Source organism: Neofelis nebulosa, chromosome 17 (genome assembly GCF_028018385.1).
Source record: "Neofelis nebulosa isolate mNeoNeb1 chromosome 17, mNeoNeb1.pri, whole genome shotgun sequence".
Classification (NCBI taxonomy): domain Eukaryota; kingdom Metazoa; phylum Chordata; class Mammalia; order Carnivora; family Felidae; genus Neofelis; species Neofelis nebulosa.
The window spans coordinates 57592840-57618870 of NC_080798.1; the positions used below are offsets into that span (position 1 = coordinate 57592840).

The following is a 26031-nucleotide window of genomic DNA, read 5'->3' on the forward strand; positions in this document are numbered from 1 at the left end:
TCCATTTCTCCAGCATCTTTATGAGGCAAGGACACGGGTCGCACAGCTGGACGCAGGCAGCCGCACCAGGGCAGCCATGGGGGCCGGGCCGACCCCCTCCCGCTCAGAGGAGTTCCAAGGCGGCTGCCACTGTGCTCTGCCCGAAGATGAAGGTGCCCACGAGCACGGAGACCACTCCCCACGCCTCCAAACAGCACCTGCCAGGCCAAGAAATACACATCGAGCACGCTCTCCTCCGGAGCTCTGCACAGACCAGCCAAGGGCACGCCGAAGGCTGATCACACGAAGCCAGGAGAGCCACCAAGCTGGAAGGAAAACCCATAGTATTCCCCCCCACCTGTCGGGAGGGGTTTCCAAGACAAGGGGAGAGAAGGGCCCCCTGCGATTAAAACCACTCACTGCCTCTGTTTACCTTGTTCCTCCCCTGGGGGAGGGAGACCCTTTTCCAGTCCCTTCCCTTTGGGGGCAACAGGAGGAGGGGCATGGAGCCCCCCTGAAAACGATGAAGGAGCAGAAAGCCCGAAGTCACCCACGATGGGGACAGCGGCTGGCCACGGGGGCAGAGGCGGTCGCCCTGACAGCCACTGAGGCCACATCTGCGAGCTTCCCGACGCACCAACAGAGACCGTGCAGACAAGGAAATGAAATTCCTACAGATGGCAGGGTGGCCGGACACACTTCTGGCCCCATTAACAAAGGCCACAGGACCCGATGTTATGGAAAGACGGTCTCGAGCGAGACAGAATCGTGAACGCCCCCAATACGGAGGTGGGGAGAGCGTGGGGAATGTTCTCGGGCCTGCAGGCTCCTAGAGAGGTTCTGAGGGATCAGAGGCCCTACGGCAGCTCTAGAGTTAAAAATACCTTCAAAGCCCACCAGTAACAACTGTTGTGAGCTTGGATCAAGGCACAAAACAGAAGCAGCAGGGCCTTCAAAGACCACTGCCAGGAAACAGCTGCATGTAGGAGGTCCCAGACCATCGCGGCCGCCCCAAGCCCGAGTCAGGTTCAGAGACATCCAGAAAAGCTCTTCCCCCAGAAGGGAAGGAAGCCTTGCCCACGGCTGTGGGAAAACCAGGCCGGGGCTCGATGAGGCGGGAGGGAAGGAGAGAGACACTGGCCTCCGGGGTGGGGGGACCCAAGCCCCCGGCTGCTGGAACACAGGAGCATCTGTCCTGGGCTAAATGGCAGTCGCCAGGATTCGTGTCCACCCCAAACCCGTGAACGTGACCTAATTGAGGAACAGGGTCTTTGCAGATGTAACGAAGTTAAAAATCCGGAGAGGAGATCATGCTGCGTTTGGGGTGGGCCCTCAGGGCAGTGACAGGTGTCCTTATAGAAAGGAGGCACATGGGGACTTGAGGCAGAGAGTCCCAGAGGGGCAGAGATGGGGGTGAGGCAGCCACCAGCCAGGGACACCTGGAGCCACCAGAAGCAGGAAATGGCAAGAACAGAAGCGGCTCTCAGAGGCTTCAAAGGGAGCCTGGCCCTGCCGACACCTTGATTGTGGACGTGCGGCCTCGGCTGGGACAAAACGCACTTCTGCTGTGCTCAACGCCCCGGCAAACATAGGACGGTGTCCCTTTACCTGCCTCGGCCTCAGTTCCCACATCTGTGGAAGGGAAGGAAGAGCCACACAGGCCCCTGCTGAGGTGTGGCAAACCCGTGCGTGCACTCTCTTTCCCGGGGAGTCAGCTGGGCCCCTCGAGGGCAAAGGACAGGGCCCCAGTCATAGCCCAGGCCACCCTGGAGATGAGGGCCCTCTTCTGGGAAAGAGGGGGAGCCCCAAAGCCTCTGTCTAACCCACACCGTGGAGCAGGGAGGAGGCAGGCGTGAGGCCCGGACCCAGTCAGCCCGGGTTGAGTCCCAGCGCCGCCCTGACTTGTCACGTGCCTGTGGACAAGCGTCTGCCCCCTCGTCTGGAGGATGGGTATCCTGGTATCGTAAGGAGAGGACTGAGGGCCGGGCACTGAGCAAGGGTCCAGCCAAGACCCGCTACCTTGCAGACACAAAGTGTTACCCCTCCGGCCACACGGCCTCCACAACGCAGGGCTCCGCACAACGGGACCCGCCTGTGCCACAGCAGAGACGATCACCCTCTGAGGGCAAGGGAGGGCTGAGCACCCGTAGCGTGTGGGCGGGCCCCAGTGTGGCTGGCAGGGGTTCGATTCCTGGCTCGGACACCGTGTCACCGTGGACAAGCCAAGCCCCGTGGCCTGTCGTTCGTCTCACCGGCAGGACGTGACCTCCGTGGGCCCTGCCACATTCCCATTCTGCTCCCTCTGAGCCCCTCAAGCGCCCACGATGTCACCCTGGTCTGGGGACACTTACCTGACGCGTGCAGCAACAGGCTGGACGTTAACGGCACAGATGAGGCACAGACCTGCAAAGGACACACGGGGCCACTCCAGCTCTCCACTGTTGAACCCAGAGCGGCCCGGAGCTCGAGAGCCCGTCCCCACGGACCCAGCTCACCATCCCCCTAACACCTCGGCCCCCCTGAGCCTCTCCGACGACAAGCCCTGAGCGCCGCCTCCTCTGGGAGGTCCCCCGGGGTCCCCAGGCTGCAAAAAGCCTCAGGCCTCCTTGACTGGAGCTCCAGCCACCCACACGGGGAAGGTTTTGTACGAAACCACCCGTCGCAGAGATCGTGTTTGCCTCCCAGGTCCGGGGACCAAGACAAGAAGATGACATTCACAGGGCACCTTTGAACCACGTAAATTTCACGTGACCAGAAAGGTTAAAAAAAAAAAAGAAAAGAAAAAAAGAAATCCCACAGTGCACGGTGGCACCGGAGACTGGACAAGGCCAAGGCTGACCCGGCACTCCCTGCGCCCCGCCCCGGGAGGCCGCTGGGCCTCTCTCTGACCACCTGCAGGATGGGGTGACAACAGCACTCCCAGCGGGTATGCCCATCGAGGGTCACGGAGATGTTTAACTCAAGGCACATACAGTCCACGGCCCGTGTCCGGTCAGTAAAGCCTCTGCGGGGCTCCCACCCTCCAGACCCTCGAGTCCCCCACGGGGAGACCGGGCAGAGCCGAGCCGAGCAGGGGCCTCACCCGGGAAAATGAAGATAAAGAAGGAGCTGATCCCGCCAATGATGCCGATGATCTCGCTGAGGTCGGGCAGGAGCAGGGCCATGGCCAGCGTCACGGCGACCCACAAGACGGTCAGCGGCACCCGGACCCACGGCCCCGAGGGCTCCGCCAGGGCCCCGGGCCCACACGCCAGGCACCAGCTCCTCCTCCAGAAATCCTGCATCACCGACCTGAAGGCCACACACCACGGGCGGCTCCAGCCCTGCGCCGGCCCCCACCGGGCACCGTGCACCGTGCACACCCAGCGGGGCTCCGGCCCGTCACCGGGCGCCGTTCCCCAAGGGCCGCGTCGACCCTCCCGCGGCTCAGTCTGGAGCAGGCACCGACATACAAGGGCCCCGCGGGCCGGACCTCACCTCCCCAGGAAGAGCACAATGGGGTAGACGGTCACGATGGATACTCCAAAGAGGGCCCGGGCCACGATGATGACCACGTCGTCGCCTGGGTAAGACATCAAGATGTCCGCAGAAACTTCGGCCCCAAAGGTCAGGAAGCCGTAAACCCCTGGGAGGCCGAGAGGGCGGAAGGCCGGGGGAGGGGGGCGGATTAGAAGGGCGCCGTGCCGGCGGGAGACGTGGACGGAGGGCACAGCACGGGGAACGCCGCGGACAGCGGGCACTGCGTAACACGGCAGCCGCGTCCCCGTGCTGTCCTCCCACAACTGACGGCGTCGTGGGTCAGCAAGCTTCCTGGGTGACCACGGTGGGCCACAGTGGCTGGCACACTGCAGCGGCCCAAGGGCTCCCCGGGTCAGGGGCTCCAAAGCCCCGGGCGGGAGGGAAGCAGCCAGCCAGAAGTCAGCCTAGGCCTGAGACCTGGGCTGTGCCAGGGGCACGCTGTGTGACCCTAAGCAGGTCCCAGCCATCTCTGAGGCCCACTTCCGCACCCCTCGGAGACCCTTCTGCCTGGAACCCAGGTCTGTGGGCACCCACGTCCGTCAAAGCCACAAGGGCGTTTTGTTGATCGCTACCCAGAGATCATGCCACGCGACGGTCACTACCATCCCATCGGACATCTGTGTGGCAGGGTGTGGAGCGTACGAGCAGGGTCTCAGCTCTGCACGTCTAGTCGGGGGGCCCTGCCGGACAAGCCACGGAAGCCGTCTGAGCCTCAGCTACTCCTTCCGTGAAATGGGGACTTCCCAGGGGGGTCAGGAGTAAACGGACGAGGGCTGTGACACCTCCCAGACCCGGCACGGCGCGGCCGGGCACGCGGTGAGCACTCCTCGGGCACACGTGATTCGGGGTCTCCCGCGCCCCCTGCCCAGCTCCGCGGTGTGCTGGTGCTGCCTTACCTGTCACCGAGTAGACGAGGCAGCAGGCCAGGAGGGACAGCACGGAGACCAGGGCCCAATGGGAGAGGCTCCGATGGGTCATACTGCAGTAAACGGACACCCCGGCTTCGTGACACTGCGAGGCAGGGGCAGGGCTCAGGGGGCGCCCGAGGCACCGGGAGCCACCTCAAACGTCTCCGGGCCCCAAAGCACAGGATGCCACCCATGGGTCCGCCGACAGTAGAAAGTCTAGCAGGAAAATCGGCAGACGGTCACCCGGGAAATACGACACAGCCCTGAAGGACGAACACAACCTCGCACAGGACGGCCTCGCGGCCGGAACGCTGAGCAAGACGAGAAAACGTGTTTCTGGGAACATGAAGTTCCGGTTACAAGTTAACCACCCTGGGGCAAGGGTTCTGGACTGCAGCACCCTTGACATCTGGGGGGGGTGCTGTCCTGTGCGCTGCAGGATACTGGGCAGAATCCCTGGTGGGGACCCACTGGACACCAGGAACACCTCCGCCCTCATTGTGACAACCAAAAACGTCTCTGGACGTTGCCCAATGGCCCCCTAGAACTGCTCCTAGTCGAGAACTACCGCTTCCGGTGACAGAAGGGGGCTGCTGTGGAGCAGGACAGGTCACAAGGGAGCTTGTGGGGTTACCAGGAACATTCTAGATCCTGACTGGGCTGAGGGTTGCACGGGAATAGACACAGCCATGATTTATATGTTTCACGTATACTTAATAATGTCATGAGGAGTTTGAAATACAAAACACCTATGGGCAACGTCAAGGACTTCATTTACTTGGGGCAGGACCTGGGCAGCGGCATTTCACCAGCAGCCCAGGAGACCCTGTCTGCCACACAGCCGGGGTTGAGAGGCAAGACTTTATCTTGATGCCCCCTATGGCTTCCAGACTGTTCTATGGTTCCTTCCACACATCAGCCTCTTTACTCCCTTCTGATCAAAACCAAACATGTGGATCACCTCCTCCTGCCCACTCTCCAGGCTGCTAGCCACGCCTTCCTCACCCCCTGAGCTCAGTTCACCTCTGTTCCTCCTTGCTGCCTCAGGACATTTGCTTCTGCTGGGTCCTCTACCTGGGATTCTCTCTTGGTACGGCCAGCACCTACCCTTCCTTTCAGAAAGCTCTCCCCAGCAGGACTGAGCTCCTCCCTGTGTCCCTCCCCTCCCCTCCCCTCCCCTCCCCACCACTTCTGGGTTTGCTTGTTCAGGATCTGTTAGCTACATCAGGGCGAGGACATTGGGTTCGCTTATGCCTCTGAGCTCAGGCCACACACAGAGCCCGGCCCATAGCTAAAGAATGTTCCAGGGGGACTCAATTACACACCCATTAACCCACCCAGCAAGCAGGAAGCCTCCCCCACCCCCGACTCCCCAGCACTCAAATGCTTAACAGTCCCACTTGGTGCCAGTGTGAGATGCCACGTAGTCAAGCAAACATAGCCCCCCTGCCTCGTGGAGCATGATGGGGAGGGGCACACCCTCGGGAGGGGTGGGGGACACACACACTCACTCCCCAACTCCCCTGCAGGGGCCGCGTACGGGGGAGACTGAGCGCACACACCCTTCCCCCCGACACTCCTGCCCCAGGCCGCCTTGACCTTGCAGGAGCCTGCTGGCTGCAGGTTGGCTCAGCCAGGCCCTGGGGGCTTTATCCTCAAGGGGAGCCTCAATCAGGGGAAACCAGGGGAAGCCAGGGGACCCAGGTTCCCGCCTCCTGTACCTACCCCTATGGCATTTCTCAGGTACATCTGCATGGCTCCGAGAACGGCCCAGAGCCCATGACAGGGGGTCTCCCTAACTGTCTCCCCATCCCCGCTCCCGAGTACACACCAACCCCCAAGGCCCACAGACTCTGGGGTCGCCCAGGACGCCACGCAGTGGGGGTCTCCAGGGCACGGCCAAGCGCGGGGGGGGGGGGGGGGGACAAGACGCTCGGCTGTGGCAGGATATCGTCCAGCCCTCCCCCCAGGTTGTCCCAAGACCCCTGGGCCGTTTCTCCTGCTTTTACACCAGATTTTAGACGACTCCCAAGGACAGGGCTGCCCGGCTGGGACAGGGGCTGGGATGGCACTGGCTCTCTGCTCCCAGGGCAGGAGAAACGGCAGGCGAAGGAGCACACTGGCCGGGGAGCACAAACAGGTCACACGTCCACCGGCTGAGGAGCAGTCTGCCGGCTGCACTCAATGCGGCCGACAACCACCCCGCAGCCACAGGAAGGGGGGCAGCGAGCGGCACAGGGCACGGCAGGGGCGAACGTGGAGAGCAGCACGCTGGGGGACAGAAGCCGGAACCAAGGGACCCCCTTAGAATCAAACGCCCGAAAGAGATCCGCAGAGAGACACGTGGGTGCCAGGGCATGGGGGCCGGCCGGCCCCAGGTACAGGGCTCCTTTCGGGGCGTCGCCAGTGTTCTGAGTCGCCTGCGGCCAATGAGTGAACTGTTTGCCACGGGACTTAGACCTCAACACGGCTGTTTAAAAACAGCAGCCGCGCAGAAGTCCCGGGGGTGGCGAGCTGGCTGGGAGCTGAGCCCGCGCCCCACGTCTGCCCCTCCACGGCCCTCGCGCTGCGCTGCAGGCTGGACGGGGCGCCCCGCTGCTCGCTCGAGGGGGCGGGGAGCGGTCTGGCCAGGTCAGAGCTCCTGAGGCCAACAGGAGACTTGCCCTTCCCGCGCCACCCCTCCAGCAGGCCGCCCCTCCTCCTCTCTCTCCCTCTTCACCCTCAACTGCCCTCCGCCCCCACCCCCGCACCCCCAGATCCTGGTCTCCTCTGGCCTGAGCCCCACCCCCACCCTGCGATTCGCGTCTGTCTTCTCCCAGCTCTTCATCGCTGCCTCCCGTGTCCCTGGAAACCGCAGCCCAGGCCCCGGTTGCTAGGAGAACCGGCTGACGGAGCCGAGGCAAAGGTGAGGGGGGCAGCCCTCGGAAGCATCTGGAAAGCGGCCCCCGCGGCGCAAGCCTGCCACACCATATGGTGCCCGGGCGCGGGAGAGAGGGATGAAGGCCGCGTCCAAACCGCTGACAACAAAATCGTCGCTTTAGCTCTTTGAAAATATGGGGCGTGCGAGAAGAAATGGGAGACGTTCCTGCGAGCGGCTTGCTGAGCCCCAGAAGCGATATTTCGACTGATTTATAAAGAGGATAAATGGAAACGTTCCAGGGTTGTTGTTTTTTTTTTTTTTTTTAACGATCCTCAAAGAAAACGCAAGATGGAAAAAGCACAAACAGGAGCTGGAGGACAGAGCAGGGGAGGAACAAGTCAGGCGAGAAGGCACAGCTGTCGGGCCGAACACCACTTGCCCCTGCGAACTCGATTTTACTTTGAGACCCGCCTGGGGTGTCTGGGGGTGGCGGGGGCGGCTGTTCTTAGGATGGAGGCGAAGCTTTCCTAAAATCAACAATGGATGAAACGAGTCAGGGAGCACCTGCCAGGCGACTGGAAACCCCCTCGGGGGAGGAGCCCACGGCCTCCATTGCACCCCTCTAACACCACGGTGGGGGGGGCACCGACCTCACCCCTGCAGCTCTCCCACCACCTCACCCCTGCCTGCGGCCCCCTCCCTTCCCGGACTCACTAGCTGAACCCACTCCCCTTCGCCTGTCGCCTCCCACAGTTCGGCACGCCCTCCCTCTGTGCCACTCCGTCACAAGCTCCCCTTTTCTGCCCGGTACGCCTCCCGGCCCCCGAACGCCTCCCGAGTCAGGATCTTTCCTCCCCCAGGCGCCAGGGACAGCAGCCACCTGCATAAAGGCGTTCCGTCTAAGCGGGTGGCACCAGGTCCCCAGTCAGGGAGATGGCCCCGGGAGAATTTCTCAGAGGAGGGAACAAGCTCCGGAGCCCCACACGCTGCCGCTGACCCAACAGATGTGCTGCTGGTGTCGGCAGAGGCCGGGTACCCAGGTTCGACAGCGGTTCACCCCTCACCGAGCCCAGATGCCAACCGACACACACAGCCTCCAGGAGACCACCCACCTTGCCCCGTAGCGAGTCTTCTACCTTCTTTCCTGACACAGGGCCACCCTCTGCCGAGGGAGCAGAGTCACCACAGCCCCCCAAGCCACGCACCTCCACCCGCACGCGGCCATTACCTGGAACCCGAAGCAGATCGTAGGGAAGACACTAAACATGGAGGTCCAGGAGGAGGGGCTGCAAACGGACAAGAACAGGGGTTTGTCACAAAAAGTTCAACTCACCACAACCGCCACTTGAGGAGGAGTTTTAAACAATACCAGGGAAACGTAGCTGAGCCGGGCTGTGAGACAGCCTTTTCAAGTACCAGGGAAAGGATGCGTGTGACACACTGCATCTTCTAAAGACACCTGTGCTCACATTTGCTAAGCTGACCTTCTCCACGGAGGACAGGGCTACAAGAAATTCCCAACTTTCCGTTTCCATCGAGGTTGGGGGCACTGGCAGCATCCATCAAATCCAATAGGGCAAGGATGGCTTGACCACCGCCCAAACTGCCTGAGAGGACGGAGCCAGACACAGGGCAGAGCCTTGAGGTCCGGCCCCCCGCAGGGGCACCCGGATGAGGACCCCCAGCTCCCTTTGACAAGCTCTGGGTACCAGCCTCTGGCACCTGGGGGGACAGAGCGGAGTGAGATATAAGCAGCACCTGCTGGTGTTGGTTCCCCCATCAGCTCCGGCCCACTCCTCTCTCCCCCTTCTCAGAAGAACTCTCTTCCCTGGGCCCAATCCACTGGGACCCTCAGCCCCTTTTCCCGCCCTCACGAAGCTCTCGTCACATCACCAGTAGCCTCTATGGCTCAATTCAAAGCTGGGACTCAGTCCTACGTGACCCAGCAACAGCATTTTGGCGGCCGTCACCCCAACCTTCTTGAAATTCTGCTCACCGACTGCTGAGGCCCACTTTCGATCCTCCTCTACACTGGGTTGACTAGCATCCCCCCAAGTTTATATCCATTGGGAACCTCAGAACAAAGCCTTGTTTGGACACAAGGTCTTGGTAGAGGTCATGAGGGAAAACGAGCTGAGGTCACACTGGAGTGGGGTGGTGTTGTCACCAGAAGAACAGACAGACACAGACAAGGGAAGGTCCTATATGATGGAAACAGAGACAGAGGGATAGAACCACGTGCCAAGGGACGCCAAAGATCGCTGGGGCCACCAGAAGCTGGAAGGGGCAGGAAGGATTCTTCCCTCGAAGCGCTAGTGAGAGCTCCCCCCCGCCCCACCCCGCCAGAAGCTAACCCATTCTGCACCTTCTCCTTCCTTCTCTTTTCCCAACACCTCCTCCTCCTGTCCCTGACCTCCTGGTGCCGGACTGAGCACCACTGGCTCAGCGTACCATTCTCACCCGGGCTGGCGGCCTCAAATGCCCCCTCGGGGCCAACACCCACGGCCTTTCTCCCTCCAGTCCGGACCCCTCTCTGACCTCCAGACACGCAGGTCTGACGGGTCACCTGACGTCTTCATCGGAGGTCTCAGAACCGCCTCCAACATAACATGTCCCCACGTGACTTCCTCCCCCTGTCTCTGCTCCCGTCTCATCCACCCCAGGAAACAGCACTGCCACCTTTCCCAGCCCTCAAGCCCAAAGCTCAGAGTTGCCCCAGCCTCTTCTCTGCGGTCGTGCTTCCCAACGGTCAGCCAGAAGAGGCCATGAAGTTCGTGGAGCCTGGCGCAAAATGAACACGCTGGCACCTTGTTCAGGGAAGAATTTCAGGATGGCGGGGTGCCCGGTGGGGCTCAGTCGGTTAAGCGCCCGGCTTCGGCTCAAGTCACGATCCCACGGTTCCCGGGTTCGAGACCCGCGGCGGGCTCTGGGCTGACGGCTTGGAGCCTGGAGCCTGCTTCGGATGCTGTGTCTCCCTCTCTCTCTGCCCCTTCCCTGCTCGAACTCTGTGTGTGTGTGTGTGTGTGTGTGTGTGTGTGTGTGTGTCTGTCTCTCTCAAAGATAAACTTTAAAAAAAAAAAAATTCAGGATTGCAACAGCAGGCCATTCAGCCACGTGCAGGGCCCTTCTGGGTGACTGCTGGTCACGTGCCCGTGGAGGTGGCCCTGCCACGAGCAGATCTGATTTCAGCCCCGCAGTGGCTTCCCAGCAAACCCCAAGCCGTCGGCACCACGCAGCATCTCTGCAGGACAGCCCCTCCCCACCCCCACCTCTTGGCCTCACGCAGGAAGCCATGAACAGCCGCCCCCTCACACTCACCTCTGTGCGGGGCGGGGCTCACGAGCAAGGCCATGGGGCCCGGTATAGTACTGCACCACGATGACCAGGGCCAGGTAGCAGGCGGCCAGGGTGCCTAGGATGCTGACACACACGGAACACACGGTTAGGGGCCTCCGCGGTATAGCCACCCCATCACGGGAACACGGGTCCTGCCACACACAGCCCGGGGTGACACAGAGCACCGTCTGAGGGCCAGCGCGGCCCACGTCGGCTAGGTGTCGGGCAAGGTCCCCACTGCTCCGAGCCTCGATTTCCGTGTCTGTGGCATGGGGACAGCGGGAAGCCTGTCTGAGGCCCAGGGGTCAGAAGCGTCGAGCTCCCGGCCAGGCCGACACCCGTCAGGTCCGAGAGCTTCGGGAGCCCCCACCTCTCCAACAAGACAGCATTCCGATGTGGCACCCACGCCGGGACGCCCTCGGCTCGGCCACACCAAAGCGGGGTGCGCCCCTGACCTTGCTGACACGACAGGAGAGCCAGGCAAGGGCTGGAGCCCAGAGGGGACCTGGGTCCCCCGCGTGCTCTCTCCCCATTCTAGTTCTAAGGTAAAAAGTCTGTTGGCGTTCACGACGCAACAGGGGAAGGCCGGTTGCAAACTCAGGTGAGTCCTTTCGCCAAGCTTTTTTTTTTATTTTCCGAAAGTATATATAAAGGGGCAGTTTTAAGTCGGCTAAGCTTCTGACTCCAGCTCAGGTCACGATCTCGTGCAGTTCCTGAGTTCGAGCCCCGCGTCCGGCTCTGTGCCGACAGCTCGGAGCCCGGAGCCTGCTTCGGATTCTGTGTCTCTCTTTCTGCCCCTCCCCTGCTTGTGCTCTCTCTCAAAAAACAAATAAACGTTAAAAAAAAAAATAAACCCAAAACACCTCAGACTGCAAGGTGGAACCCAAGTGTACATCTGGGGTCTCCCCGTGACTGTGCACATAAACCATCTGTAATAATGAAATCACAGAATAGCAGCCACGTCAATACACGTTCTTGTTTATCTCTGTTTTCTACCCCGCGTATGTGCTACTTGGGTAACTGTCCCTCTTTTTTCTCTTCTCCAAAAGGGGAGGACCAGAGCTGGCCGCCCCCCTAATCCCTGGCAGAAAGAACCCCCCGTCCCCACCCCCCCACCTGCACACGCCGGCACAGGTGGGGACCCTGGCAGGGAAGCGTCCGCAGCCCCACCCGTACCTGGTGTACTTCTGGAACCCAATCTCGCGCGGGACGGACAGGGGCAGGATGACCAGCGCAGAGAGCAGGGTCAGGGTGAGGCGCTGGTCCACGCACCACGGCTGCGGGGCCGGGGGGGCGCTGGGCAGCAGGAAGCCACACACTGAGGGCAGGGAGGGCAAGAGGGTGGGGACCGCTCAGAGCTGCGGCCCCAGCACCCCCCAGGCACAGAGCCCCAGCCACAGGGGTCCCTGCTCCCGGGCGGGCCAGGGTCGGCCAGGGTCGGCCGGGGTCGGCCGGGGCAAGGAGCCCCACCTGTCACGTGCCACCACGGGGGCAGCAACCTTGCCGCAGGTTCATTCAACAGCCATTCGGTGACCTTCTGCTAGAGGGGCCGCAACAAGGAAGAGGCCAAGGGGCCTGCCCTTGAGGCACCTGGGCCCTGATCCGCTCATGAAAGATGCTTTTCTGTTTGCTCATGAGCCTGTCGGGGGGGGGGAGCTGGTACTGAGAGCCAGTAAACGTCCCCCTGATAAACTCCCCCCCCCCCCCAACAGTGGCCCAGAGCGACGACTTTGTCACACGCCAGGGACTGGAGGAGAACTAGGGCAGGGCTGAGCCGGCCAGTTCTGCTCCGCATGGGACCAGCTAGGGTCACGTGGGGGTGCGTGGACGGCCCACGGGTAGGCTGGTCTGGAGGGTCCGCGATGGCTCGACACTGGGTGTCTGGTGGGGACGCCTGAGCCCTCCCTGCAGTCCTGGGGTCTCTCCCACAAGGACCCTCCAGGAGGTTAGGCCGGGGCAACTGAGGGCTCCCGAAGATCCCAGGGGAAACTGTCCGCTTAAAGGCTGGGCCTGGAACGGGCACCATGTCACATCTGCCATAGTCTGCTGGGCCAACGTTGTCTCAGAGCCCATGCTGATGGGGGCAAGGGACACACACTCCTCCCAGCCTCCCACCAACCTCTCAGTAGGGGGAACGGAAGAACCCAGACCGGTGTTCCCCCCCCCCCACCACCACAACGAAATGCAGAATTTGAAGTTGACACAAGAGGCAAGGCCCGTGGGGGAGGGGAGAGCATTGGGGGAGGAGCAAGATGGCCTGGGGCTCGAAAGGGGGGTAGGATGGGGGGGTGTCCCTCCTCCCAGGTCCCCACAGCCCTGCTGCGGAGGGCTGGGAGCTGAGAGATGCTTCACGGCCCACTTGGGGGCGCTTGCTGTGCTGGACTGTGACCCTTCTTTGTTCACCAAATGCAAGCCAGCCACGCACAGAAGCCAAGACCTTACCCTAGTAGCTTGTTTCTACCGAACCTCTGCAAGGCTTGGGGGGGGGGGGGGCGGGGAGGAGGGGTCCCAGGGTCCCACCCCGAGGTCACTCTACACAGGCACCAGGCACGAGAGCAAAGCAGGCATTCCGGGCCACAGACGCCAGGGAAATGCACGCACCCAGAGGTGCACAGATACCTTGGGGAGTGCCAGACCCACATGGCCTCTGGGAAGGGACACAAGCCCCGCTTTTGCATCTAGATCTCCTCAGCCAGGATCCCAGCTCGGATATCTGGGCTCCAGCAGCCCCTCCCGAGCCCTCAACTTTCTAGAACATTCCTTGACATCTTTCAGCACCTGTCACTTCTAAGTCATCGGTACCCACTGCACACAAGGACACCAAGCACCCCAACCGCCACAGGCACCCCCAGTCTTTATTTGGCCCCCCTGCCAAGAAGCCTGCAGAGACAACACATCCCCAACCCTCTAACCACTAACACACAAGCACACCCCAGGCCATCTGCCCAGAGCCCGTGGAGGAGGTCTGCGTCCTCAAGGTTGCTCTGATCACTCCAGCTGCCTTCTGGTGCAACCACCTCTGCCCAGAGGTGGAACCGGACATGACCTCCACCTCACGCCGAGAGTCAGGGCACTTCTGTGTGCCCCTTTTATCCACTGGGAGATTCAGATTCGCCAACCTCCATGCTTTTCGGGATACAAGAACCCCCCCCCAGACACGGGCACCTGGAACCTCGGGACCCCCAGCACTGGGGCCTTTGGTTCAAGTGACAGAAGAAATAGCAAAACAGACGACCAAAATCCAAGCGTATGGCTAACCACCTTCCAATTAAAAATTGCAACACTCCAGTTAAACACGGAGACTGTTGGGACGATTAAAAAAAAAAAAAAAAAAAAAGAAAGAAAGAAAAAAGCAAGACCCAACTACGTGACGTCCGCAGGAAACATACCTGAAACTCCCAAGTTACCTTTAGGTTCACAGTCAAAGACCCGGCGGGCGGGGGGGGTGGGGGGGCGGTGGGAGGAGGGGGAGAAGCCAAGCAAACACTCAAGGAAGCTGGAGGGACTAGACGGGTGGCGGAGAGGTTGGACTTGAAGGCAAAGAATTGCCAGAGACGAGAGGCGATCTTTCACGATCCTCGCGGGACAATTCACGGGTGGGAGCCTCTGCCAACAGAGCTTCGAGCACCAGGAGGCCAAAATGGACAGAATTCAAGGGTCAAACACACCAACCTGCAAACACAGCTGATTTGCACGCTCGCCTTTCACCACCTGAGGGAGTAACTCCATTTGGAAAAACAATCAGGGAGGCTCGGGAGGATCTCATCCAAGCCGTGGAGCACCTAGAGCCGATGCAGCATTCCAGAACACTCCGCCCAACTGCACCAGGCACGTCCCTGAAGGGCCCCCGGAGCGCCCACCAAGACTGATCACGCGGGGGCCCAGAGCAAGTCTCCGAGGCCAAAGACTGAAACCGCATGGAGCGTGTTCTCCGACCGTGGCACAACTAAGGCAGAAACCAGAAAGCGATCTAGGAAACTCCGCAACTAAGTGGAAACTGAACCACACAAGCGTCAACACCCGTGAGTCCAGGAAGAAATCCCAGCAAGAATTCGCAAATACGCTGAAGAGAACAAAAAGGAAACCTATCAAAGCGGGCACGATGTGGCTAGCAGAGTTTGCAGGGAAATGGTCCATGGGGGATGAGAAGCCAAGGGGGCCCGGGCTCAGGCCTGGACGTCCCATCCCCAGATTCAAGGTGTTACTGGCTCGCTCTCCAAAGGGACTTCTCTGCAGTTGGATTGGCTTCCCCATCTGTAAACTGGATTCTCCCCACTAGACATCCAGCAGGGCCCCTCCCCCTCCATGACTCCCAGGGTGCTCATTACCACTCCTTCTGCCACAATGTAAGGAGCTCAGGGGTGGCCTTGGCCTCTGCTGTCCCCCCAAGGCCCCCCCAGTACCCACATCCCGCTCATCAACCAGAAGCCCCCCTGGGGCGCCCCCCACTCCTTTGCCAGTACTTACGCTTCTCCAGCTGGTCCCCAATCACTCTGAGGAAGGCCACGGAGATCATGAGCAGGTTGACGATGAAGCAGGCCTCACACAGCTTCCCCAGGGCCGGGCCACACAGCTCTCCAACCACACCCTGGTAGGTCATCTGGCCGCTGACAGAGGCAGCATAGCCCAGGATGACCAGCCCGCTGATGAGAAAGACCAAGGAGACCTGCGGAGCAGGACCGTGGGGCCAGGGTGACCCCCAGCCCACCACCCGAGCCAGCTGCCCCGCAGGTTTTGGGTTTTTTTTGTTTTTTTTTTGTTTTTAAATTAAGTAGGCTCGGGGCCCAACATGGGGCTTGAACTCAGAACCCTGAGATCAAGAGTCGCGCATGCTTTACCGACCGACCCTGCCAGGCGCCCCAGACCCTTGGGACTTTGATATCACTCTCCACCAGGCCTGTCACCCACACAGGCCACCTGGAGACCAGGGACCTCTACCCAATGTGCTACCAGGCCCGCCCCTGCCTGGAGATCAGAGCCACAGGGCAAGCGATTGTCCAGGCCTCTCGGGCTGTATGTCTTTGCACCTGGGATTCCTACTATCCTGCCCCAATTGGATAAATGAGATCTCAGAAACCCAGAGAGTCTCAATTACTCTCCTAAAATCCCATGGGTTGTGGGTTAAAAGAACACACGTATCGTTGGAAGAGATACAACCGATCCACCTGTACAACCTTAACCCGTCAGGACTGAGAACCCACCACCGTGCCCCGGAGCTCTCTCGTGTCCTGTCCCCCAAAGAAACTGCTGCCCTATCGTCCCACGGTTACCTATTTTCATAGGCCGGACACTACAAAAGCTAGGACCGGGCAGTTTCCCGAAGGACAGAAAAGGCCCCGTGGCCACGATCAGCTGGCCGCCATAAAAAGGCATTTAAGATCACGTCTGTGGACCAGCTCCCCACACAACTCAGCTGTTGCTATCAGCTGCGGAAAGAGAATCTTCGCAGATAAAATGAAGCTGTGCTAATTACCGGCCCTTCTCCGCTGGGGCTGTGCAGCCCTGGCCTTTCTAGAAGGGAGTTCAGGCTCCACATGCAGCTGGCAGGACTGGCCGCACGGCTGTGACGGGCGGCGGGTCAGGCCGGGTGTGGGGTGGGGGGGTGGGGGTCACAGCATCTTACACCCGATCCGACCGCACACAGAGCTCAACTTTCAGCATCGAGCTGTAACCAGCCGGTGAGAGGAGCCGACTGGCCAGGTGACCGCCTGCAGATGATCACTTGAGGCAGGCGCCTCCCCACCCCCCACCCTCAACAGCCTAGGGGTGCTCGCCACTCGGGGCTGCGGTGGGAGGACCCCGGCCCGCGGCAGCTGAGCAGAGAGCGGACGCAAACGGGAGTCTCCAAAGGGGTCGTTTCTACAACAGGCAGCCCCTCAGGAGGGATGCTGAGGATTCCAGTCTGGATCCCACCCCAGGAGACCCGCCCCCCCCCCCCCCCCCCCCCGCCCCGAAAAATGCTCCGCAGGTGCTTACCAGCTCCACCAGGAAGGCGGGGGTCACCCCACCCGCCTTGTGGAAGGCCCAGGGGAAGTTGAGCAGGCCGGCCCCCAGCGCGGATTTCAGGAGGATGAAGACAGCGCCCAGCGAGGAAAGAGAGGGGCCGGTGGCCGCGGGGACCGGCTTCTCCGTGAGGCCTGGGCTGCCGGCCGTCGGTCCCTCCATGGCTAGAAGCAGCAGGGAGGCGGGGGGAGGTGGGGAGAGGCGCAGTCCTCACACTGCCTTCCTGGCTATGACTGGTCTTGCTCCCCAAATCAGAGTCACCCATCTGTCCCAACAGCCCCACGCCACGGGCTGCCTCGGGCTGCCCTTTTAAGTGACCCGCTCCCAGGCCCCAGTTTATCCTCACGGGGGCACCTCCTACCCTCCTCTCCCGAGCCTCCACCCCAGCCCCTCACCCTTACCCCCAAATCCAGACTTCAAGATCAGATAGTTGTCAGCCATCAGGGACAGGGCTCAGGCTCGCTCCAGCTGGTTCAGCGGCATTTCTTGGGCCCCACTGGTGGAAGAAGGAAGGTTCTAGCTGTGCCCGAGGTGGGGAGATGATTCGGGAATTAAGGGAGCTCTAGAGAGCACGTGTTGGGGTCATGTCTCAACACCAAGGGGAACGAGGACAAAAGGTCAGAGCCACCGGTCCCCAGAGCTTGCAGCGTCTGCGACTGCCAGCCTGAGGAGGGGGGGGGTCTTAAGACGCCCTCCCCTCCCCCACCCGGGTGAAGGCCCCTCCCAGGAGGCGGGGCTTTCCTGGCTGCTGAGGGTCTGATGGAGGGCAGCTGGGAGAGCAGGAGGGGCAGGCCTGCACCGGATCTCAGTCAATGACCTGGGCCCAGGATCCCTCTCCGAGGCCCCCCAGTTTGAGGAAGGGGGGCTTGGTTAAGAGCTCGGAGCTCAGCTAGACCATGTGATCTCTCCAAGCCTAGTTTCCATCCACAAAGGGCTCCATGTGCCCACCTTGCAGCTCGCAGTGGGCTGTGGGGCCCGCTGTGGACTCAAGTGCGTGCAAAGGCCCAGGCAGTCAGCAGGTGCTTGGCCCCTGAAACGAATGTGCACGTTGAATCGCCTGGGGTCTTGTCAGAAGGCAGATTCGAATTCACTGTCCCCTCGGTGGAGCCCAGATACCACATCACTTCCGAGGTCCGGGGAGGCGGGCGTTGCTGGTCTGGGACCGGACGTTGAGTAGACACCGCTTCTCCGACCTGTTGTGCTGTCCGCTGAGATGGAAAGGAAATTGTCCCCTTCGGGAAAACACAGGTCCACGAAGGTCACATCCGGAATTCTAATGTGAACCTGCTTTACTCCTGGCACCCGGGCTCGAGTCCCCTTGAGGGTGCGTGACAACCCAGATTGAGGGCTGTGTGACAGACAACCCAGCGGTTTCTGACTCCGTGGGTCTGAGAATCTGCATTCCTACCCAGCTCCCCGGTGACGCGGATACAGCGGGTGCAGGGACCCCCTCTTAAGGACTGCGGCTTTCAGTGAACCATCTCTGGAGCCAGAGCCTCACCTGATCAGTCCTTATCTGGCAGACACCAGATCAGCGCCCAGGGCTTTGTCTCCATGTGGTTTCCAACGGTCTCCATCCCCTGACCGTGTCACCAGCAGACTGTTGGTCTTTGCAGGCTCCGCGTAGAGGCGTTGAGTGAGCGTCTGACCTGCTGAGTGGCAGGCATGGATGTGACAAGGGAGCCGGGATTGTGGCCCGGGAGCGCACAGCTGGACCGGCGCTCACCGAGTGAGCGATGCTGGGAACCGGGCCCTGTAGCCGGCGCTGGGCGTCTCACTGGGTCCCCCACAGCGAATCCCAAGGGGGTGACACCATAGTGCTCGACACAGAGCGGGCACTGAGCTCAGGCAGGTGGAGCAGGGGGCTCAGAACGAGCCCGCTGGCAAGTGACCGGCCCGGGGTTCAACCCTGGCTGCGTCATCCCAAAACCTGCTTCACCCCGCACCCTGCCCGGCTGCCAGCGCCCAGGACGGGAGGCACTGAATCAGAGAGTGAGAGTAGGATTCCAGAAGAGAGAAAAAGGCGTGACTTCCCCCACGCAAGTAGCCTCCTGGAGCTGCCCTAACAAACTCACCAGCTGGGGGTCTCAGAACAATGGGAATTTATTCTCTCCCAGCAGGGCCGCCCTCCCTCCAAAGGCTCCAGGGCGTGATCCCTCCTGCCTTTTCCAGCTCCTAAGGGCTCCAGGCGGTGCTGGGCTGGTGCCGGCGTCCCTCCGGGTGCCATCTTCCCACACCCGCCCCGTGTCTGTGTCCTCTCCTATTCGTGGGAGGTGACCTGTCCTGGGATTTGAGCCCACTCACACATTCCAGAATGATCTCATCTCGAGATCCTTTCCTCACTGCACCTGCAAAGCAGAAGACCCATTTTCCAGATAAGGTCACATCCACAGGCTCTAGGGCACACTACTCAGCACGACAGGGGCCACCCTTCGGCACACTGCGCCCCATGGGGCTGGGGCCTGAGTGCACTCTCATTCGACGCACGCAGACTCACAGCGAGTCAGAGGCGAAAGAGAAGGGCTCCGTTCTGAAGGAAAGGCCGACGTATGAAGAGACCAGGACTAGACAAATAGGGTCCAAAGAGTAGGAGGGGTGACCACGAGACCCCAGCTGCAGGAGGGCTCCCTGGAGGAAGGTGAGGGGAAGGGAGGCATCGGAGGAGCAGGGAGTCCCTGTGTGAAGGCTCAGCCAGGGGCCCCGGGAAGGCCTCTGGGTTCTGGGGTCCCCCAGGGACCTGGGAGAGGCCATTCTTGCTGGACCAGGCGTTTCAGCCCCACCTCTTCCCTGTGGAGGTTTTCCAGGAGCGCAGGGAGGTCATCGGCCCGGCCCGATGGGGAGGATGCCCGGCACGGGGGGGCGGCAGGTGGAGGGCGCAGACCAAGCCGGGTTGGGGCTCAAAATCCGCATAGCTCGCACCCTCTGCCCACATCCACCCCGAGGCGCAGGGAGAGATGATTTAGCTTCCTCCCTCACCAGCGGCTGGCTTTGTACTCCCTAATCTGGGCTCTGCGAGCCTGGGGCACCTCCAGGTCCCTGCCTGGATACCTCATTAGCTGCCCATTAACGTGCATGACTTAGAAATTGGCCACCAGGCTGTGAAATTCCACTCGAGGAGGAAAACCTCTTAGTTCTGAGGTGCTTTGATACTCTCTGCCGGCCTCCCAGGGATGCCGTGACCTTTCTGGGCTGTGGAGAGGCGCCCTGGGGGCCCCATCTGTGTGGGCGGGCGGCTCTGGAGCACAAGGGAGCCAGTGAGGTGGCAAGCTGGCGCCTCCGTGGGCCAGGCAGGTGGCGGCTCGGCCCGGCGCCCACGCACGGGAGCGCCTGTCATCAAGGGTTGTTCTCCAGGGTCCAGCTCCTTCTTTTCTCCAGAGTACGGGCCACATGACAGGTTCAGAACTTCAGGGAGAGAGTGACCTCGCTTGTTTCCCCAGACCCGTTAGAATGTTCTGGAAGACAGATGAGGGCAGGTCCCAGGAGCCAGAGTCCCTGGCTCCCTTTGTGCACTGGTTCTGTGGTCTGGGCCTCGCTGGGACCACTGGTGACATGGGATCACAGCAGATCCCACCCTACAGGGCTGTTCCGGGGATTCCTGAGAATTCCTCTGTGCTCTCGGCACAGGAGTGAGAGATGTGTGTGGAACGGGGCATGTCAAACTCCACCATCGGTACCGATGTGTCTTTACCTCGGCCTGATTCTGGGCTTCTGGAACAACGTTCTGAACCCCGGCTACATGAGAATACTGGAGGAACTCTTCACATGGCTCAGGGCTTCAGATGACATTGGTCTGGGCTGTGGCAGGCATCTGGGCTTCCAGAAAGCTCCCCAAGAGCTGCTGAGGCGCATGGAGGAGCTCAGCTCTGGGCAGGCAGGGTCCCTGTCTCACCTGCGCTCCTGAGCCCGCAGCCCCTCCTTTCCCCCAGCGTCTGTGCGTCTGTCCCTGGCCGAGGGCAGCACCCTGGGCGGGGTGAACCCGCTACTGGAAAAGGCCAGGAAACAGACTCTCCCCGGGAGCCTCCGGAGCAAATCAGCGCTGCCCATGCCTGACTTTAGCCCGTGAGACTGATTCTGGCTTTCCCGCCTTCAGAACCGCAGGAGAAAATGCTTTGTTTTCAGCCACAACTTTGCAGAAACTTGTTACCGCGGCAGCAGGAAACGGGTCCACCGGGCACCCAGGGCCCTGATGGCGGCGCCCCTCAGGCTGGAGGTCCGTGGACCCCCGCCCCACACTCTTCCGCAGAGTGGAGGCTGCGCCTCCAGGTGACACAGGGCCCAGGGCACGGCCCTGGCAAGTCCCGCTGTCCTGTCCCCTCCCTCTAATGAGGGCCCGGTCTCAGAATCTGGCTCTGGGGGAAGGGAGGGAACGGCACCCTGCCTCTCAGCCAGAGGAGGAAGTGCCTGGGGGGGTTCAGCAGCCAGACAGCAGGCCCACGGCAGGGGCAAGGTGGTGAGAAGGGCGCCCAGCCCCTGCAGGGGCTCTATCATCGGGTTCTGACCCCTGGGCCCGTGCTGACGCTGGGGTCTAGACGGCCGGACGGCCTCTCCCAGCCTCCAAGCCAGGGGCTCCCACCTCGCCTGGTACCAGAACCCCTTGGGGAGACGTGGGGGTTTTGGTGGTTATGTCACACACACACAAGCCACCACCTTAACACCCTCAAGCGTGTGGCCAGGTGGCACTCCATATACTCACGATGTTGTGCAACCGTCACCACCACCCCGTTCTAGGACTTTTGTCCCCCAAAGGAAACCCCTTTACCCGTCAGCGGTCCCTGCCCCCGCCCCGCCCACTTTCTGTCCCTGTGTTTGCCTGCTCTGGAATCACACAATTTGTGCCCTTTGGTGTCAGGCTTCTTCCGCTCAGCAGGGCGGTCTCGAGGCTTGCGATCAGTACGCTTCATTCCTTGGCGTCCAGACGGGTCACCTTCTGCTCCTCGGCTCATCTACGGACGCACCTCTGGCTCATCTGCGGCTTTTGGCTGTTGGGAGTCGCGTGGCCGTGGGCTGCCACGTACACACTTGGCTCAAACACCTGCTTGCGATTCGGTTGGGTCTACGCCCAGCCGCGGGAGAGCCGGGTCGTATGCCAGCGGTTCACCTTGGGGAGCTTTTAAAATTGATTGCTGAGCTCTTCCCACGCAGCCTATGGTTCAGTAGGTCTGGGGCGAGGCCCAGGAATCTGTATTTCTAAGATACGCACCCGCACTGCCCTCGGGCCGCCAACAGATGAAACCAACATCCTGTGTGTTAATATCCGCTTATGTGGGTAGTACCAACCGTTAAGAAAAAAAACGAGAATTTTGCTATTTCTCTGGACGCTTCTTTTTAATCTATTTATGAGACTCCCGGACTCCATTTTGTGTCCAGCAGATCTAAATCTAAGTAGCACCCCCATCGTTACCAGGAAGTGGGCATCTTTCCCGCCATAGGGAAAGGGGAAGGAGCCCTGTGTTGAGGGGCCTCAGGCCCAGGTCAGAGCTGGGCTTCGAATGCTGGTCTCACCGTGGTTTCCTCATCTGAGAAATGGCGGTGACAGCATCACACGGTGCTGGGACCCCCAGGTGGCACAAGGCACATGAGACACGGGCCGGTGTGGCGTGCCCGGTGGCTCAGTCGGTTGAGCGTCCGACTTCCACTCAGGTCATGATCTCACGGTTTATGAGTTCGAGCCCCGCTTCGGGCTCTCTGCTGTCAGCTCAGAGCCTACAGCCTGCTTTGGGTTGTGTCTCCTCTCTCTCTGCCTTTCTCCCACTAGTGCATGCTTTCTCGACAATAAATAAACTTTAAAAAAAAAAAAAAAAAGACACAGGCCGATGCCAGGCGGGTGGTAAGCACCCAGCAGACGCAGGGAGTGCACACGTGGCCGGGGCAGGTGCCCTCGGGGCCATCGTGCACGGGGCCTCCTCCTGGGGGAGCACTGGACGGTTACGGGCAGGTGCAAGACCTCAGACCCTCGCGTCCCACACACAGGTGGGGCTGAGGGTGGCGCGGGGGCACCCAGCTGTCCCCATTTCCACTCCTGTCACACGGCGCCTTCAGGGTTCATGCAGACAGGGCCCCTGACTGGCTCCCGAGAGCTCACATGGTTAGGGATGAACCTGCCTCTCAGGGGCCCCAGGGCCTCCTGGAATCCCAGGTGTATCTGTGGCCGTGGTGAACTGACTGCTCGTCTTTGTTGTTTTAAAGGTGTAGGTGTTCTCTGGGACAAGGAGAGCTCACGCCAGGGCAACGAAGGGTCCCCTACAAGCAGGGAGGCGGCCCAGCTCGGGCCCACAGCCATCACGCACGTCTGTCACCATGGGATGGTCTGTCACCGACCACGCCTGACACGCCTGAGTGCCACTCGGTGAGGAGAGGGCCCACAGCGGGGAGTGGCCGGGCTGGAGCTGGACTCCACGCGGGCTGGGGCTACAGCCAGGGCTGCAGCTCAACACCTGTGCCAGGTGGGGACATCCTCTCCAGGACGTGCCTCCGGGTGGACCCGGCCATCCCCAGGGCAAGCGCCTGTTGAGGCCCCTTCTAGGGGAGGGCCTGTTTTCCGGGCCCCAGTCAACCGGTTCAGTCCCTTTCTGGGTAAGTGCTCCCCCATGAAGAACTCTCAGCTCAGCCCCCACTCTGCTTCGTCCCCTGCCCCCCCCCCCCCCGCCGATTCCGTCCAATGCTTCTGCGTCTCGTCATGCTCCCCGTGTGTCGCTGTCCCTGACGGGAGGCGCTCGGGCTTAGTTCTGATCCTGATGCATCAATGGTGTGCTTCTGGGCAAGGCACGGAGCCCCTCTCCGGCTGCCACTGCCTCTGTGAGGTGGGACCCGCGCCGCCGAGCCCCCAGCTGTGCCTGGAGAGGAAAAATGAATGCACAGCGAGCCTGGCACACGGCTCCCGACGCCAGCCCTCTGGCTAGCAGACCGGCAAGGACCCACCTTCCTTCCTTCTCCGTTACACCTCTATCGCAGCACTTTGGGCAGGCAGATCACAGAACAGCTGCCAGTTCCTGGGCACCCCCATCCGCACCCAGAACTTCAGGATGCTACGAAGCCACCCTGTATCTGAAGACCCGCCACGGTCTTCACGTGGTCACTGCTGAACTTCACTTTGCCACGTCAGACCCCAGGCGGGTTCCCTGCGTGGAGCTGGTCCCTAAGAAGCCTGGTGTGCTAACGACTCTTCTGTTTGTGACTTGGTCTCAGTGTGCGGTCTGTGTTCACGCCTGTCCGATCTTTGTCCTCCTCCTGTCCTGCCCCACCTACACGACCCCACGCCCAAACCTAAACTGCACACGTGTGCGCCCTGAGACGGCCGTGAGAGCGCTCGATGCTGGGCTGGCAAGGTCCACCCCATCTAAACGGGAGAGCCAGCCCCGAAGGCCAGGGACACATGCGAATGCCGACTTCGAAGGCCAGGTGCAGGATCCTGGCATGAACAGGAGACGCTGCCAGATCCAAGTTCCATCTTTCAGGGATGAGACCTCCAAGTCGCCAGAGACAGGTGCACCCAAGGCCTTCAACCAGCGTGGAGATTAACTGTCCCAGCTCACTGCTCTGGGGTCTAGAACTTAATTCCACAACCACGTTGCCCTTGCTGTTAGGAGAACTTTGCAACAGAGATGGAAGGACAGCCTAAGTCACAAAAAATTTCTCTAATTCAATCATTTGCCAACATACTCCAGATTTCAGGCTTCCCTGGAAAAAATCTGAAGGTGTGCTGTCCCTGAGACAAGGCCTGGGTGCCCCAGCCAGTCCTAGCTCCTGCAGCCTGCTGTCTCACGCCGAGGCCATGTCCTCATTCGGAGGACCTGTTGTCGCAGAGGCCTGCGGGATGAGGACGGGCCACGGGCCAGCCCTCAAGGTCCGAAGGAGCAGGCAGGGAGCCGTCCCTGCCTGTGGAGGATAGGCGGGGGACCAGAGGCCCCATGACAGACCGTGCACAAGCCCCTTGTTCTGATGGGCCGACGCTACCCTCCGGTCACTGCTCACCTGAGGACACAGGCTGCCCTGTGCGAAATGCTCCCGCCCTGGGGGCTGCTTGGGGCAGAGAGAGCTTGGTGGGGCCCTACGCAACGCCTCCAGTCTTGAGGCAATAGCCACAGAGTGCAGTTAAGAACTGCAAGGTCACCAATGTGACCTCCAAGGATGGCCCGTCACAGGGAGCACTGGGCCTTAGTGACTCCTCCCTCAGCCCTCGGCCTGGGCCTTATTCTTCCCAGGACCTCCTCGGCACCCTGATGCCACACGGCCTCTACCCCTCAGGTCAGCGCATCCTCACCTGTGACCCGAAGGCCGAGGTCAGCCGGCTGGCACCCAGAAAACAGACCGGACAGGCAAGGGTTAAAATCAGCAGGCTCCCTTGGATTAGGCTCTGGGTTCCTACAAACGGCACCTGGTGGGTAAAACGGCCTCCATCACAGTTAGAAACTTCCATGCTTCAAAAAGGAGCCAACCAGGCCAAGTGGAAAGACAAGCAACAGAATGACAGATGCGCCAGCCACACACCGAGGAGGACCCGGACCCAGAACCCACGAGGCGCTCCTACGGGTCTGTGATAAAGAAAAGCCAGCTGAAACTGGCTTTAGAGAACAGACACTTCTCTAAAGATGCGCAGACGGACGTAAGCACACGCAAAGACGTTCGACGTCGTTCAGCTTCAGGAAAACGCAAATCCAAACCCCAGCACAGACACCACCCGACACGGAAGCTGGCTGCTGCGCTCAGATGGCCGAGGGAGGGCGAGGACGCGGGGAACCCGAGCCTCGTGCCCAGCTGCTGGGGATATCAAATGGTGTGCTCGCTTCGGACCAGAAAGTCTGACGGCTCCCCCAAAAGCGACACAGGGCGCGGCGAGCCCCTCGCCCCTGGGGACCACACCCGGCAGAGCTGAAAACCGGCGTCCACACAGAAGCCCGTACCCGAATACCCTTAGCACCGGGACTCCTAAGAGCCACACAGCGGGGCAGCTCCAGCGTCCACCCCCCGAGGCGCACACACGACAGGGGTCCGTCCGCACAGCGGGCTGGTGCACGGGCCCAGAAACGCCACCACACCCTGGACATGTTCTCACACGGGCGTGTCTTGAAAATACGCTAAGGGGCAGCACAAGGCCTTGGTCACGTGATCCCACGTGTGGGAAATGTTCAGGACAGGCAGCACGTGAGGGGCTGCCACGGGCCAGGAGGGAAGGAAAAGAGGCTGATTTGCTAATGACAACAGTTTCCTTTGGGGCTGATGAAAATGTCCTGGAATCCCAGGGCTGACGGTTACACAACCTTGCAAATACACTGAAAGCCACCGAATCGGACGCTTTGGAGGATGGTTAGCACGTGAGTCATACCTTAAAATGAACGTGGACGGCAAAAACCCCAGCCCCTGCAGGGTGACCCGGACACGTTCCAGGTTGTCTGCAGAGAAACGGGGTGGGCGGAAAAAGAGTCTCCT

At 61.0% G+C, this 26031-nt stretch overlaps 1 protein-coding gene across 3 annotated transcripts; it reads right to left on the reverse strand.

Moving 5' to 3' along the window:
• SLC38A8 (solute carrier family 38 member 8) lies at positions 1-26028 on the reverse strand. Of its 3 annotated transcripts, XM_058707199.1 has the most exons (14): positions 25928-26028; positions 24866-24979; positions 17554-17635; positions 17007-17101; positions 16579-16769; positions 15070-15268; positions 11779-11920; positions 10585-10686; positions 8495-8552; positions 4395-4509; positions 3457-3604; positions 3062-3270; positions 2331-2382; positions 1-197 (listed from the first exon to the last, which is right to left on the reverse strand). In XM_058707199.1, the coding sequence occupies exons 4-14, from the start codon at positions 17044-17046 to the stop codon at positions 104-106; spliced, it is 1350 nt and encodes a 449-aa protein (XP_058563182.1). In that variant the 5' UTR covers positions 17047-17101; positions 17554-17635; positions 24866-24979; positions 25928-26028; the 3' UTR covers positions 1-103. The 3 variants fall into 3 exon arrangements, with proteins under 3 accessions (XP_058563182.1, XP_058563184.1, XP_058563183.1); XM_058707201.1 differs by lacking the exons at positions 24866-24979; positions 25928-26028 and adding an exon at positions 24265-24840; XM_058707200.1 differs by lacking the exons at positions 24866-24979; positions 25928-26028 and adding an exon at positions 18107-19171.
• Between the last annotated feature and the right edge of the window lie 3 nt (positions 26029-26031).